Below are 16,970 nucleotides of genomic sequence, written 5' to 3'. Positions count from 1 at the left end.
GTTCAGGGCTTGGGGATTTAGCTCAGTGGTAGAGCGCTTGCCTAGGAAGCGCAAGGCTCTGGGTTCGGTCCCCAGCTTCGAAAAAAAGAACCAAAAACAAGAAATGGGGTTCAGAAGAAAACAAAGAATTCACAGTTGACAAATGCCAAATGACTGAGAAACACCTAAAGAAATGTTCAACATCTTTAGTCATAAGGGATATGCAAATCAAAACAATCCTGAGATTTCACCTCACACTAGTGAGAATGGCTAAGATAAAAAACGCAGGTGACAGCAGATGCTGGCGAGGATGTGGAGAAGGAGGAACACTCCTCCATTGTTGGTGGGATTGCAGACTGGTACAACCAGTCTGGAAATCAGTCTGGAGGTTCCTCATAAAATTGGACATAATACTACCTGAGAACCCAGCTATACCTCTCTTGGGCATATACCCAAAAGATGCTCCAACATATAACAAAGACACATGCCCACTATGTTCATAGCAGCCTTATTTATAATAGCCAGAAGCTGGAAAGAACCCAGATGCCCTTCAACAGAGGAATGGATACAGAAAATGTGGTACATCTACACAATGGAATATTACTCAGCTATCAAAAACAATGACTTTATGAAATTCATAGTCAAACGGACGGAATTGGAAAATATCATCCTGAGTGAGGTAACCCAATCACAGAAAAACACACATGGTATGCACTCATTGATAAGTGGATATTAGTCCAAGTGCTCAAATTACCCTAGATGCACAGAACACAGGAAACTCAAGAAGGATGACCAAAATGCGGATGCTTCACTCCTTCTTTAAAAGGGGAACAAGAAAACCCTTGGGAGGGAATAGGGAGGCAAAGTTTAGAACAGAGGCAGAAGGAACACCTATTCAGAGCCTGCCCCACACGTGGCCCATACATATACAGCCACCAAACTAGATAAGATGGATGAAGCAAAGAACTGCAGGCTGACAGGAACCGGATCTGTGTCCTGAGAGACACAGCCAGAATACAGCAAATACATAGGCGAATGCCAGCAGTAAACCACTGAACTGAGAACGGGACCCTCGTTGAAGGAATCAGAGAAAGGACTGAAAGAGCTTGAAGGGGCTTGAGACCCCATATGAACAACAATGCCAAGCAACCAGAGCCTCCAGGGACTAAGCCACTACCCAAAGACTATACATGGACTGACCCTGGGCTCCAACCTCATAGATAGCAATGAATATCCTAGTAAGGGCACTAGTGGAAGGGGAAGCCCTTGGTCCTGCCAAGACTGAACCCCCAGTGAACATGATTGTTGGGGGGAGGGCAGTAATGGGGGAAGGATTAGGAGGGGAACACCCATAGAGAAGGAGAGGGGGGGAGGGGCTAGGGGGATGTTGGCCCGGAAACCAGGAAAGGGAATAACAATCAAAATGTAAATAAGAAATACCCAAGTTAATAAAGATGGGGAAAAAAAAGTGTATGCCTGCTATTCACAAGGCCCTAGAACAGAAAAAAATAAATAAATAAGAAAATAAGATTAATTAAGACAAGAACCTTCCAAAGCCCAAAGGACGGTCTTCCTCAACAAGTCACCCTGCATCCCAAAGAATAACAGACATGGGTATACAGAATTCTTCCCACAGAAGCACACGCCTGCCCAGGCTGACAATAACATGGAGGGGGCCTCAGCCTACATACTGTGTGTGTCGTTAGATGCAGATTTCCTGGGACACTATGTGGCCATTAAACATGGCCATAAAGTGGCTGGAGAGATGGCTCAGCAGTTAAGAGCACCAGTTGCTCTTCCAGAGGTCCTGAGTTCCAGCAACCACATGGTGGCTCAGAATCACTTGTAACTCCCATGCTCAAGAATCCAAGGCCCTCTTCTGGCCTCTGTAGGCTCTCCATGCACACAGTGCACAGACACGCATGCAGGCAGAATAGCCATACATGTAAAATTAAAATAAAGGCTGAAAAAAATTAATTGCCGCAAAGATCACATGTCATTTAGGAAAACGATTTCGATGTAAAGTTCAAAAGCATCAGAGCAAGATATTAAATGGTACATGTGCTCATGCTTTAAATGAGCTGAGGGAGGTTCTATGCAAAACGACACAAAGCCCCTATCAAGGAGAATTACCAGAGAAGTGGCCTGTTTTGGAGTCAGGTGCAGTGACTTCATTTATAACGCCAGTGTTTGGGAGATAGAGGTGGGCAGGGCAGGTGTCCAAAGCCAACCCAGGCTACATAGTGAGAGCCTGTCTCAAAAAACGAGAAAAAAACCCCACAGGTAAGGAACTAGGGTACCACAGTACTAGAATGGGCACGTAGGGTTTGAGCACTGAAAAAGAGAAAAGAAAAAGAAAAAGGGAGGCATATTTGAGGGAAAGACAGCCACACTTGTGCAATTATTTCCTAATATGCTCAGCCCTCCATATCTGAAGTTCCGCACTTGCTGGTTCAAGGAACCACGGATTGAAAATGCTGGTTGAAGGGAGGAGCAAAATGTCTCAGTAGGCAAAGGGGGGTTGGCTGCACACGCCAGGGCTCCGTCTGACCCACAGAAGCCAGACGTTCTTGCCCACTTTCTGTTGCTGTGATAAAATACCCCGACAAAAGGGAACTTAAGGGAGAAAGGGTTTGTTTCCCTTTCAGGTGAGGAGAGTCCTTTCCTTCGGGGAAGTCAAGGCATCGGGAACTTCAAACATAATCCCATCCTTTGCCGAGGCTGGAGAGAAATGAACCATGCGAGCCTTGTGCTCCACTGGCTTTCTCTACCCTGTACAGCCCAGGGCCGCAAATCAAGGAATGGTGCCATCCACTTTCATGCTGGATCTTTCCAAATCCATTAAGGCAATCAAGATAATCTACAGACACGCCCAGAGGCCAACCCGATCTAGACAGTCACCGCGCCCCTCATCCCAGGGGATCTCAGGTTGCATCAAGTTAAATAAACCTTGATGCCATGTAAGGTGAAGGAAGAAAGCTGACTCCACAGTGCTGTTTGCTGACTTCCCCATATACACGCGTCCACACACATGCATCATGAACACACACAATAGTAAATAAACAGTGTGAGAGGAAATCTACGTCTGTACCAAATGTGCACATGTTTCTTTTTCTCTTGCCTTTAACCCTTAAAGATACATCATATCAACCACTTACATCATATTAGGGGTTGTGAGAGATTGTGAGACAATCTGAAGGACGTGTGAGGTTGCATGCAAATACCGTGCCACCTTACATGGAGGAGTCCAGCAACAGGGATTTCAGTATCCAGGGCTTCTGAATCCCACAGGGACAGCGGGTGACAACCTATCTCGGTAGTATTAAGGGATGGAGTAGTGGCAAAAACTAGCAGACTAAGCACATGAGAGCATAATAAGAGAAGGTCTGGTCTTAGGGCCCTCAGTTCTCCCCCATCCCTGGCAGGACTTCGTGGAACAGGTAAAGGATATCTGGAGAAAAGAGTGGGATTTTGTGGAAGGCTTCTCTGAGAATGGAGGATTGTCCCAGCTCTTTTGGGTCTTGAATGCAAAGGACACTGGAAGTCAGGCTGGAATGTGGTAGGGCACTTGCTGAGCATGCACAGGCCTAGGGTTCAATCTTCAGCGTCATAAAACAAATGAAAATAGGCCAGTAGGAGCCAGGGCGCCAGTAGGAGCCAGGGCGCCAGTAGGAGCCAGGGCGCCAGTAGGAGCCAGGGCGCCAGTAGGAGCCAGGGCGCCAGTAGGAGCCAGGGCGCCAGTAGGAGCCAGGGCGCCAGTAGGAGCCAGGGCGCCAGTAGGAGCCAGGGCGCCAGTAGGAGCCAGGGCGCCAGTAGGAGCCAGGGCGCCAGTAGGAGCCAGGGCGCCAGTAGGAGCCAGGGCTGGGAGCTGACAAAGTAGCCCTGCTTGGCTGAACTCGAGGCAGGCTCCTGAAGTGCCGGCTAGACCCACATGCCCATGTCCTGGTAAAATCCAAGAAGCATGCTTCCAATGAGACAAGGAACTACTGACTCGGAAGCGGGGGCCAGTTCCCTAGCCTGGTTTGAGGCAGCTTCCGGGATACAGATAATATATACAAAATAATGGGGGACTGGCGAAATGGTTCTATGGTTAAGAGGATGTACTACTCTTCCAGGACACCCAAGTTTAATTCCCAGCTCCCCGATCGGGTGGCTCACAACAACCTGCAGTATCCAACACCTCTGGCCTCTGCAGGCAGCCGCACCCGTGAGTGCACGCGAAGAGAGACACACATGCACATAATTAAACATAAACTCTTAGAAAGGTAAGCGAAGGAGGGCTGGAGATATGGCTCAGACGTAAAGAGGGCTTGCTGCTCTTATAGAAGTCCTGGTTCAGTCCCCAGTACCCACACTAGGAAGTTCACAACATTTTGTAGCTACAGAGGATCCAATATTCTCTTCTGGACTTTGTGAACGCCTACATACACATGTGCGTACGAACACGCATACTCACAAATAAAGATAAAATAGATCTAAAAAGGAAGATGGCTGGAGAGATGGCTCAGTGGTTAAGAGCAGGGCTGGAGAGATGGCTCAGTGGTTAAGAGCACCAACTGCTCTTCCAGAGGTCCTGAGTTCAAATCCCAGCAACCACATGGTGGCTCACAACCATCTGTAATGGGATCTGATGCCCTCTTCTGGTGTGTCTGAAGACAGCTACAGTGTATCCATATACATTAAATAAATAAGTCTTTTTTTTAAAGAAAATAAGAAGACAGGGAAGAGGAAGAAGATGAAATAATAATAATAATAATAATAATAATAATAATAATAATAATAATAATATAATCATGAGGGTGCTCATGATTTTGGATGTTTCAGTCCATAGCCACATTAGCTTTGTTTTAGGCCTGTGAAGACTCAGTATATCATGGAGGGAACAGAATAATGAGTAAGGCCCAGTCATAACATGAAGGCTTAGAAGAAAAAGAGAGAGACAGGAAGGTACAAATCCCAATGTTCTCTTCAAAGTGACCTACCTTTCTTTCCCATTAGACTCTATCTCCTTAAAGTTCCCAGCAACTCCCAATAGCATGATAGGGCAGTGACCAAGGTTTCAACAGATGGGCCTTGAGAGGGCATTCAAGATCGGACCTATGACACCCACTCTCGGGCAAGTGATGTCTGGTCGCTCTGGCCTGGACTCAGCAAGAATCCTGTCAGTCAGTTTGTCGAGAGTTCCTTTGCTGTGTTGCTCCTTTTAGTCATTTTTTATTCATTGCCTGACTTCTGGCTTCTCAACTCTACACTGCTATTTCCTAGAGCTGGACTCAAGAGGCCTGTCTGCAAAAATGTAGTGTGGTGTTCTCTAACTGTCCATGGTGACCCTGGCTAGAGGGTTGCTCCCCAACAAGGACCTGTGAGTTGTTCATTATGTCAAGCAAGGGTCATAGGATGGCTTCTCTGTGACAGAGGGCCTGGTCTCTAGGCCAAGCTTCTCTCTCCTGCCCCATGTCTGTGGCGTAGCAAGGGCCCAAGTATTACCTCACATCTCGAGGACTGAGGGGCTGGCAGCTATCCTGGCCACACAGCAGTGAGCAAGACTAGCCTCTTACTATTCACTGCAGACATTTTCCTCTCCCAAACCTAGGCCTCCTGAAATTCCCATAGCAGACAGTGCCAGGTAAGACACCTCACCCATACTGGCCCCCGGTCTTCAGGCTCCTACCCAAAGATTCCTCAAGCTGGCCAGAGAGAAGCTGAATCTCCCTCCTGAGAACACCTCCTGCAAAGATGACTTGGACACAGGCACCTGACCTAGGCTGAAACTCGCACACAGGAGGCTGACAAGATGGCTCATCGGGTAAAGGCGATAACCACCAGGCCTGATGGCCTGAGCTGGCTTTCCAGGGCCCACTAGATGCAGAAAGATTGACTCCTGAAAGTTATCTCATGACTTTTACATATGCACTGTGGTGTGTGCATGAATGCATAGACAGAGCACACTGAATGAGTGAATGAATGAATGAATGAATGAATGAAATGGAAATAAAACCTTCTTTGTCCAAATTTCAAGCTGACAAGGTTGACTGTATACCAAAGCTCTGAGATAGATCTCTCTCTCTCTCTCTCCCTCCCTCCATCCCTCTCCTTCTCCCTCTCCTTTGCCCTCTCTCTCTCTCTTCAGATTATTCTTTGAGCCATCCTCTACCTTCCTATTCTCTACTAAAGATGGCCTATACACATGGGTACCTCCCCTCACCACCCTGAGTCTGGCTGACCAGAGAGGTGCCCAGCTGGACTCAGTGTCCTGCACAAATAACCCCATCAGTGAACATTGTTAGATCATAGTGGATTCTCACAGGTAATTAGGGAATTCCTGTCAATACTGCTGCAGAAAAGAAACTCTGATGCTGTGAGTGTAGGTCTGAAGCTTCTAGAAGCTTTCCTGGCATCTCCTGAGGACAATGAGGACATCCTTGAGAAATATGGAACTGGCTAAAGCCCCAGGCCAAGAGTTTGCTGCTGTGCATACCCCAACTTCTAGGATATTCAAACAATGAAGCCTTTGAAATCTGAGCTACCCCTCCTCAGTGGAGAGGGGCTCTGTTATATTGTTTGAAGGTACAGAACCCAAAAGATATAGAAAGGTTGACTTAAAGAAGACCATGCTGGCTTGGTAAGGTGGCACACACCTTTAATCCCAGCACTTGGGAGGAGGAGGCAGAAGGATCAAGAGTCCAAAGCCATCCTTGGCTACCTAGTGAGTGTGATGGTTAATATTGCCAACTTGCCAGGAGTTTTCCATCACAGAAAGGTTATACGTCTCTAGAAACTATGTGAAGAATTATTTAGGTTAGGTTAACCCAAAATGAAGGTAGCACCAGGCTGCAGTCCTGGAATGAGAGAGAGAGAGAGAGAGAGAGAGAGAGAGAGAGAGAGAGAGCGCGCAAGCGAGCTGAGTAGCAGCATTCCTCTCTGTCTGCATTATGACTGCAGGTACAACGTGATCAAATAAATAAATGAAAGGTCATACTTGGTAAGGGTAAGAGAGACAGTTACTGCCATGGGGACCATGACCCGCTCTACTGCAGTATTCAAAGCACACACTGCAGTGTTTGCTGAGGTCTGTGGCCTGGGGAGCAGGACTGGGAGAGGGGCAGACTGCGCATACTGCCTGGGCACACTGAACAGAGACAGGTGTAGCTCATGTGGCCGGTCTCAGCACTCAGATTGGATGGACCAGTTGCCTCGGCCTGCAGCCACTTCCACTTCAGCAGTGATGTGATGTGATGCCATTCTCTGCAAACACTGGGAACAGAGAGTGGACCCAGCAGGATTTTCCAGTCAAGGGTTAAAGACCTCTTCCTCCCCCCTGCATGATAGTCCAAGGATTAAAGACCTCCCCCAAGATCTTCTATGTCCTAAGCTTGTTCCCCTGTGTGGTCATGTCACGAAACGAGCCTTTAACCTCAGCATTTGGGAGGCAGAAGCAGGCAGATCCCAGAGTTCGTGGCCAGTCTGGTCTACTGAGTGAGTTCCAGTGAAGCCAGAGCTACACAGAGAAATCTCGTCTTGGGAAAAAAAAGAGGCAGAGACTAATGGGAGTCCTTAAGTCATTGGAGATGGTGCACTTCGATGGATTGCAGTATTTTGATGGATCTCTGAGTTAGTTCTCATGGGAGAGAGTTGTTATAAGAACCCCTCTGTGCTCTGGCTTCTTCTCCCCCTTTGTTTCAACTCTACCAGATCTGACATGGTGTAATGCCATCAGGAGCCTCCACCAAAGTAAGTGCCATTCTGTTTGGACTTTCTACCTCCAAACTCTATAAACCTTTTCTCTTTATAAACGACCAAGCCTCTGACACTTTGTTGTGCTAACAGAAAGCAGGTGAATGCAACTACAAATCATGGGAACGCAACACCAGGAAGAAATCAAACGCCGGTCTTCCCTTTGATTCTGGTAGGACAAGAGCTGCATGCGGGCAGTAGGGTCCCAAGAAGGAACACGTTTGTCAATGGAGATAGGACCCAAGTGTTTGGGAACATGGGGTGGAAGGTTCTGAGAGCTGTGAGAAGCGCTCCAAAGTGGCAGCAGCTACAGTTAGCACCTGGTTGACACTGCCGGTCACTCCAGCTCCCCAGTCTCTCCAGTCCTCTTCCTTCTTCTTCCTTCCTAACAAAGCCTCAATTCTATTCCAGTGGCAACCAGCCCAGTACCGGGGGATGAATCCAGATTGGCCGAAGCCCCCAGGTTGGCAGCTCATTACCCTTACTAGTGAAAGGGTGGCCATGGTCATGTGACCTAATTCTGACTGACAGTCACAAGGGAATCCTGCTGAACGAAGCTTCCAGCATTTCCCCTAGATTTAAACACTGGGAGGAAGCTCTCAGGAGGGTAACTCTTTCTTCTCCATCCCCTATCTTAGCTGTCTGGTGTCAAGGGAACTGCAGATCAGGACCCTGGAAAACAGGGAACTGCCAGCAGAATCTGGCGCCCAAGTGTGGACCAGGAACTGCCCAAATCTGCAGTATTCCAGGCTTCTCTAACTATGTCAGACAATCCAATGCTTCCAGTTAATAATTCTCTGGTTAAGTGGTCACATCAGACATTCCATTATCTGCCATCAAAAGCATGTCTACTCTCAGCTGTGGTGATGCACAGTTACCCAGCACCGAGGGAGTTGACTCAGAAGGACTACAGATTTGAGGTCAGCCTATGCTACATAGTGAGTTCAAAGCCGGTCTGAGCTATAGAGTGAGACCTTGTCTGACTATAGGTCTGTTTTTCATTATTATAACCAAATACTAGAGACAGGCCATTTTATAAAGAAAAGAGGTTTTGCACAGTTTTGTAGACTGAAAGTGCAAGGTCAGGCAGCCTCTTTCTTTTTGCCCCTGGTCATGGCTTACTGGCAGAAGATAGGGTGGCCTGAAGGGAGAGGAAGAGAGAGAATCAGAGGATGAGGAGGGGGGATCATGAACCACAGAGCAATCAGGAAGCCAGAACAGTATGGGGACCTATAATCCAAAGGTTGGGACGCCTAAGATTGACCTAAGGACTTCAGTTAGGCTCTACCATTTCTTAAAAAGCCCACAACACCTCCCAGCACTGGTATCCTGGCATCAAGGCTCTCATGGCAGGAGTGATCCACATCAACCAGGAATGGCCTTGGCCTCAGCTTGCTCAGTCCTCACCACTGCATTAGAAAAGGGAGGCTTTAGGGAAGGAATTTGCAGAAGTCGGATGACAGCTTATAAAGATCGGGGCCAGGTCTTTTTTTTTTTTTTTTTTTTTTTGGTTCTTTTTTTCGGAGCTGGGGATCGAACCCAGGGCCTTGCGCTTCCTAGGCAAGCGCTCTACCACTGAGCTAAATCCCCAACCCCTCAAACTCCCTTCTTGAGGTGAGCACCATGTGCAGAACTCCTCTGCTTGGTCCCCCTGGTATCATCTAGTTGGTTTCCAGAGCCCCCCAGTGCCCTTTTAGGAGCTGGCCTTGCCCGCCTTCTTCAAGGTCGGCCTGGATCGGAGCAACTCAGCAATTCTAAAGTCTTTGGCGAGAACACCCCACACAGTTGGCTTCTTCTAAACATGTCGCTATTATTGTGAAGCTCTCCCAAATGGCAGCATAAAAAAAATGTTTTAAAGCAAGCACAAAAAGCAGAAAGAGAAAGTAAGTGTGCCAGGAAATAATTGGAAGGAAACATTTTTTGGTGGGGGGGGGAGGGGTCAGGAGCCAGGAAATGTCAAGGAAACAAATCAGGGCTGATTTATACTTCAGTCCCAGGCATCTGTATTAACAGAGACCCCCACAGAGCAGCCCCGACAAGCTGGCTACCAGAGAGGTTGAGAGAGCCACACTGGATTCTGGATTTGACAGTAACACAAGCAATACACATAGGAAGCGGAGAACTTGAGTTTTATCCAGCTCTCTGGGCTTTCCTTGTTTCCAAACTGATTGGTCCAGACAATAGAGGGCCAAGAGCCAACAATAAATCCATTCTAAGCTGAAAAGGGCCTCCTCTGAATACAACCAAATATTGCTTTTAATCCTTTGCATAAGTTTTTCACTGCAGTATTGAAAGCTATGCGTTCTGAAGCTTCGGCTTCTGCAACGCTGTGGCTGGAGGTGTAATTGCTGAGCCGGTGATTAATTGGGCAGTTACTTAAGGCACTATCAAGGCAGAATAGGAGATGTTTGGTTTCACATGCATATTTTTAGATCCTACTAAAGATACTGCCTTTAATGGCTCTTGCTTAGAAATCTCGTTCGGATATTCTGAAAGTCACTTCTTTCCCATATGTACTGCAAGAAGGGGTCCTTCGATAATCAGGAGAGAACATGAATATTCCTTCTGTAGCTATGTTATCAGGCACATCAGCCAGCCCCCAGAAAAACTGATGTCATGGTTCTGTTCCCAAGGGAACAGGGACAGCGGGTCCCCTATAAACAGTGTCTTTTGTTGACTCTTTTCCCCCCTGACATTAAACTTGTGTGTGGTTGGCAAGAGCTTCTTTTTTAAAAAAAAAAAAAATTGGACAAGGTTTCTGCCTCAGATCCTCTACATGCAACTTTATTGGATAAAGAGCAAGTAGCAGGCACGGGGATATTCACAGCTACTTCAGTGGTGACTTGGAAAGGGGCTTGCCAGGGAGGAAAGCGAGCCAGGAAACACACCGAGTAAAAGGATCCTTTCCCTAAGAGATGATCAGTTTGCTAAGTATTCATCCTCCACTCCTAATGGTTAGAAAACTATCTACACGCCTAGGTCAGGCCAGCTGTGGGCTCCTCATAACCTGGCTCCCGTGCATCTCCTGTCTTGATCAGTGTGTGCATTTCTCATCCAGAAACATTGGACAAGCAGCAGAAACCAAATGGCATCCAGGGAGAGTGTGGCCTTCTCACTAGGGACAGAGAGACACCCAGCAGACAAACAACCCTGAAGGGTTGGTGCTGGGTCATCTCTCACTCTTCCTGGAAGGGAGAGGAGCCAGTCTACACTCCAAGCCCGCAGTCTACACTCCAAGCCCCACAGTCTACACTCCAAGCACAAACAGTGCCTCAGACATTCATGCACAGTCACAGCACAGTGTGTGAAGGGCACAGCAGAGAAGTCTCAGGTTCTGAGTTTTCTTCTCCCTTCACCTTTAAAGTCAAGAGTAGGAAGACAGCATTGAGTTCAAGGCTAGCCAGGGCTATACAACAAGAAAGACTCTCTCAGTGAAGGTGGCGGGGGAAACGATGAGGTTGGGCTTTGTGGTGCATGCTTACGGAGACAGAGGCAGGGGGAGGACTGAAAATTTGAGGCCAGCCTGGGCTACCTAGCGAGTTCCAGACATGCCGGGACTATAGAGCAAGACTCTATCTCAAAAAATAAATAATTATTTTGAGAAAAAGAGAAGGAAAGGTGAAAGCAAGAAGGAAAAGGATAAACAGGAGGAGGGGGAAGAAGAAACAGAAAGGAGAGGAAGAGGAAGAAGAAGGAGGAAGATGTGGAAAGAGGAGAGGGGAAGTGAAGGAGGAAGAAGATGGAGGAAAGAACAGGAGGAAAGGGGAGAGACCACGGGACTAAAGAGCTAAGAACTGGGCTAGAGGTCTAGTTCAGTGGCAGAGTGCCTGCTTCTCTTGTGCAAGGTTCCAGGTCTATCTATCTATCTATCTATCTATCTATCTATCTATCTATCTATCTATCATCTATCTATCTATCTATCCATCCATCCATCCATCCCTCTATCTATCCATCTATCTATCAAGGTATCAATCCTGAAGGATGGGGAGGGGCATGGCTGCTTCCTCACAAGTCCATCTCTATTAGTAAGCACACAGCCTGTGAGTTCCTCAAACAAAGGTCTTTCAGGGATTTTCTTCTTTGGTTTCCTGGTCAGGGCTAGTGGTTTATTCTTCCCAATAGAAGTGATGGTGTGGTTGGGGTATTCACAGGTAGAGAGAAACTGGTCCTCCACAAAGCAATTTAAGCGCTGGTCTTTAGGGAACTGACAGAGGATGATGGGTGGCAATTTATAAAACCATAAATTGTTGGCAGGGCTCCGGGCAGAGTCCTCCCTTCTGCAGCTACTTTCAAGAAGGGAAAGAGGAGATCATTCAGAAAGCAGTGATTTTGCCCAGAACCAAGTAAGAGAGGTGATGTTGGCTTTATACTAAAGTGACAAAGGAGCTGTGGGAAAAGGGAAGAGGTCTAGAGTTCTTCCATTCCCTTTGAAATCCCAAATCCACTCCATGTTGAGCACACAACTCAATATATGTGTCTGATGTCAGGAGTCCAACCCAAGGACTTGCATGAGCTAAACAAACCTCCTCCCTTAACTCCCTAACGCTGCCCAGCCCAGTAAAGTAACAAAGACCGTAGCTGGGCATAGCTTAGGGAATGGGTGGTAGGTAGTACACCTGCCCCCCTGCTTCCTCTACCAAGAAGCAAGGGTCATTTTCTACTGTGCCTAGGAGTGACCTTCCCCGCTTTAGATCTGGGGCAGCCACCTCCTCCAGGAGGAGGATAACCATTCCCATAAAGGAGGCAGAGCCAAGAGAAACTGTAGTGTGCTGGTGTCTGCCACACTTCTACGGGCAAAAGGCTCGTTGCACCAAAGGTAGAGGATCTTGGCCAATGTATAATCAGATGGAGTATCAGTAGATGGAGGCTCAGAAGCCCAGGCATATAGTGGCCATTTTTGTTTGTTTTTATTTCTTGTGACAATGTCTTGCTATATAGCTCTGGCTGTCCTGAAGCTCAGAGATCCTTATGCCTCTGCCTCCAAAGTGCTGGGATTAAAGGGAAGCATCATTATGCCCAGCTGTTGGCTTTAGGATTATTATTATTATTATTATTATATCATTATTATTATTTTTTTATTATCATTATCATTATTTTGAGTTTCGTTCTGTAGCCCAGGCTGGACCTCGATCTCAACTATATATTTTAAGCCAGCCCCCAACTTGTAGAGAGATTCACAGGATTCAGCCTCCCTAAATTCTGGGATTACAGATGCCACCAAGTCAGGCTTAACCCTCAGGAAACAAATCTAAAACGCTTTGGGGTGAGCTGTGATCATCACTACAGCCAAGTGCACACAGAGGCAGCTAGCTCAGCTGTGTCCTCAATGTGCCGATGCACGGCTTTAGTGGGCCAGCTAAGGAACACAGCACATCCAGGCCAGAGCCGCTCCCAGCCAAACTTTCCCGGGCACAGAGGAAGGGCTGGCCTGAGCCTTGATGAGGTCCGGACTGTTTCAAGTGGATCGGACGTGGGGACGCAAGAGCCTCATTAGTATCTCCAGCGCTGAGAACAGGCGAGAGGCTGCGTGTTTGAGCGCACACCTCAGTCGAAACGCCGCGCTCAGGACTGTTACTCCAAGGTCTTTCCTTACCCTAGTTCCTTCGTGTTCCCTAAACGGCCCCTTTGGGTTGTTTGTCCTACAGATGCAAGTCCCGGCACAGAAGCCGGACAGTAGGACCCTTCACCACCAGCGACCCCCGTGCAATCCACTAGGTGAAGCCCCGCTCCTGAAGGTGACGATCACGCTGCCCTCGCAGCCCTACACCCCATCGTGAACATGGGACATCCCCCGGCCGGCGATCTCGCGCCCTCACCTCCCGTAGCAGGCGCTCCAGGTGCGTTTCGGCCCAGGCCGCCAGGGCTCCGGACGGCCCCGCACGCCGCAACAGTTCGCGCTCCTGCTCCAGCGCCGCCACTCGGCCATGCAAGGCGGCCGCTTGGGCGCCCAGCAGGAGACAGGCGGTCGCAGAGCCCACCGACAGCAGCAGGCACAGCGCGCCCAGCGCCCGCGCCCCGCAGCCCGCGCCGGGGTCCTGCGTGCCTCCCCCGCCCGCCGCGCGCTCGCCCGCGCCCATGGCGACCGGCCGGCTCTGCGTAGGCGCTGCGGCCCGGGGTGGCTCCAGGTCGGCGGCTGCGGGGCTCGGCGTCCGGGCGGCCGTGGATCGCGCACGCCCCCCTAGCCGCCCGCTCAGACGCAGCGGCCACTGCGGGCAGTTCCTTCTATGCAAATAGACCCCGCCAGAAAAGGCGCGGGGACCCACCCAGGGGAGGAGCGGCCGGCTGGGGAGGGCGGGGGGCCCGGGTGCTCCTCAGCTCCTCGCAGCTCCGAGCCCTCGCCAAGCCGGTCCCGGAACGGGCGGGCCCGTACCCCGCCGCTGCCACCCGAGGAGCCCTACGTCCCGGGACTCGGCTCTGCCGCAGCCCGCCTGAGGCTGCGGCACTGTTCGAGCCTTGGGAGTATTCCCTAAACTTGTAGATTGACCTTTCTGACACTTGCAAAGCAAAACTTGGAACCCTGTGGGAAAGTTAGAGAAGTCCTTTCTAGACGGTAGCTGAGCGCCGCTTGGTGGCCGAAAGCGTCCCCTGCGGGTGGGCGCAGAAAGACTTGGCAGAGAAATCAAAGATGAAGAAACAGAAGATGAGAGTGAGCACCCAAGAGGGAGGAATGAGGAAGGAAAGAGAGAAATGAGAATAAGAGAAAAGATAAGAGGGAAGAAACGAAGAGGGGAGAGTAGGTACCTCTTAAAGTCAATGCTCACCATTTACAGTCAGGCATGGTCACCAGACAGAAATGCTCATACTTCGTTTCTGAACCAGAGGGAGCGTTTGGTTCAGGAAGCAGATGAAAACAAATGGTATGACTTCAATTCTGCAGGGAAAAACTTGGCCCAAACCCAAATCTGGAATGCACCATACTGATTTGTCTTAACCAGTTACGTCAGGACACCGATCTGGCCCAAAGGATTAGGGGGATAGCCAGAGAGGCTGAGGTTGGAATCCAGGTTTTAGCTGCAAGGGCACCCATAAGGCATATTTATACCTCAGAACTGGTCTCAAGTAACCATCGCATTAACTCCTATGACACCCACTTGAGAAAAGTCAGTCCTGAGCTTAGAACAGTATGACGGATGGGTGTTAGATAACAATTTTCTACCTTCCCTTCCCGACTCTCCTGTGGGTGTCTGCTCAATTCCTGTGGCTTCGTTATCCATCCTGTATTCTTAAAGCCTGTTGAGACCTCCAGCAACACTCCTACTCCCTTAATTCAGAAGGGGAAAGCACCCAGCCAGGAAGACCCGCGGAACTAAAAAGGGTAGAGTCTCCAACACCTCTCTGGGATTGAAGGGTGTGGCCTCAGGAAAAGTGGAGTTTCCAGTAGGGGTTATACAGTCTTGGGCCCTGTGTGCAAACTGAGAGTGTGCCCAACAAGTACTCTGACCTCTTGTCAAGAAAACCCGACAGTCTACCGAAGTCTCTGAAGGAGATGCCAACACTGCATTACAAGTTAACGCTCATTCTCACCACAGGGTAATTCCCCACTACCTACCAGTGGTAGCGCTAATGGGTACCGTTCCATTCTAGAAGCGTCTGTGTATTGAACAGGCCAGACTGATTGCTCCCCAGGCCTTCATTCTTGTCAGCTACCGATGTGGATTAGCCTTCCTCCCAGACTGAAGAGCAAGCTCCTAATCTTGAAGTCAAGGTTTCCAGAGCCTGTCCCAGACTGCCCAATCTAAGGTGGTCCAATCCTCAGTCCCCTTCAGGATTAAGCAGGAGATGGAGACGTCTGTCCCTAGTTACCTTTTAACTGTATCCTCTTGTTTCCTGCACCACTATCTGGCCTATAGTCGACGTTCAATAAACACTGGGGTAAGTGAATTGTGACGAGAAATATGTTTACTGTTTGCAATTCTCAATTGGAAAAGCAGGAAAGAAAACACTCAGTTACTTGTCAGTTGGGGGTCCTAGAAGGAAAGGCGGCATCCTCAGAACAGGTGATTGAAGCCAGTTTGATGGTAGATAGACTTCACAGTGGCAAGGAGGGAAGTCAGCAGGGGGTAGGGTGCTGGGGGAAGCACTCTCTGGTTCACAGTAGTTGGAAGCCATTATTATCCCCAGCTGAGCTGGTGAGAGAAGCCTGCTGGGCAGCCTGTGGGAAGTCAGGCATTAGGAGAAATCTGCTCACCAGGAGCTGTGACCTTTGGTTGAGGACACAGCCTTAGCAAACCATGGCTTGGTAGGGGGAAGGGGTTGGAAGAAGAAATACTCTGTCTCTCTCTTGCTGGAGACCTCCACTGGCTGAACCTACAGGTCAGAGGCCCAGTAATCAAACTGTAGAAGGCAGCCCCACAAAAAGCAGACAGAGGGCAGATATACACCCAACCTATCAAGCATCCAGTTGAGCTACTGCTTCCTCTGAGCGCCAGCCTATCAGATATATACTCTTACCCCTCTGTGCATGCCTCAGAGACCAACTGGCCACCAGGATTCTCTCAGTGCAGGAAAAACCAGAGGTCTGTCCCTCACAGCCCAACTATTCCAGGTATGGGCTGTTTTACCTATTTCCAGGGCTTCAACCACCTGCACAATGTTCACATAACAGGTAACCCACAGGTATAAAGTCCCGTACAACACACCCAACTAACAATCCACTTCTTAGCCAAGGAGGTGAGGTGAGCCTATGAGCACGAATTCACTGGTCAGTACTGTATCCTGTAGCAGCCTGAAGGGGCAAGCCTTGGAATACTGGAGCTGCCTTCGAAGACACTGGAGAGACAGTAACTCGGAAGGGTGCGGTGCCCTTTTCTGGGATATGGTACATGATTAAATCAGGGCACTTCTCTATGATGTGTCAAAGAATCTAGGAGTAGAAGCAAGAAGGACCCCATCAGGGGTTGGGGTTTTAGCTCAGTGGTAGAGCGCTCGCTTGCCTAGCAAGCGCAAGGCCCTGGGTTCGGTCCCCAGCTCCGGAAAAAAAAAAAGAATGACCCCATCAATGATCGGTTGCTCTTCTCCCATCTCTGGGTTATGTAGACCCAGAGCTAGGGCCCCATGAAGTTTGGGCTCTGTCTTGCTGCCTCCTACTCTGAATTCTGTACAGGGGGCTGAAGGAGTCACTGGGCGTGCTGTTTCCACACTGGAGCCACTGCAGCGAGATTGAGATGTGCGGTGTGCTCCGACACTGATGCTCACAGGTGACACAAAGGTCTGAATGTGTTCACGATGCTGCTCCACGTAATTATTTCCAGCCACCT

The 16,970-nt window shown here is 49.1% G+C and overlaps 1 protein-coding gene across 1 annotated transcript in view; it reads right to left on the bottom strand.

The window, feature by feature from the left end:
• Col23a1 (collagen type XXIII alpha 1 chain) overlaps nt 1-13,918 on the bottom strand; it is a 286,953-nt gene extending 273,035 nt beyond the window's left edge. Inside the window, 1 exon segment of the mRNA NM_181636.2 lies at nt 13,530-13,918. Within this exon segment, the coding sequence (NP_853667.1) occupies nt 13,530-13,790 (261 nt within the window). The 5' untranslated portion in view covers nt 13,791-13,918.
• Between the last annotated feature and the right edge of the window lie 3,052 nt (nt 13,919-16,970).

Source organism: Rattus norvegicus, chromosome 10, assembly GCF_036323735.1.
Source record: "Rattus norvegicus strain BN/NHsdMcwi chromosome 10, GRCr8, whole genome shotgun sequence".
In the NCBI taxonomy this organism is placed as follows: Eukaryota; Metazoa; Chordata; class Mammalia; order Rodentia; family Muridae; genus Rattus; species Rattus norvegicus.
Note: the sequence above shows the minus strand (reverse complement) of the source record. Positions and strands in the feature narration are given on the sequence as shown.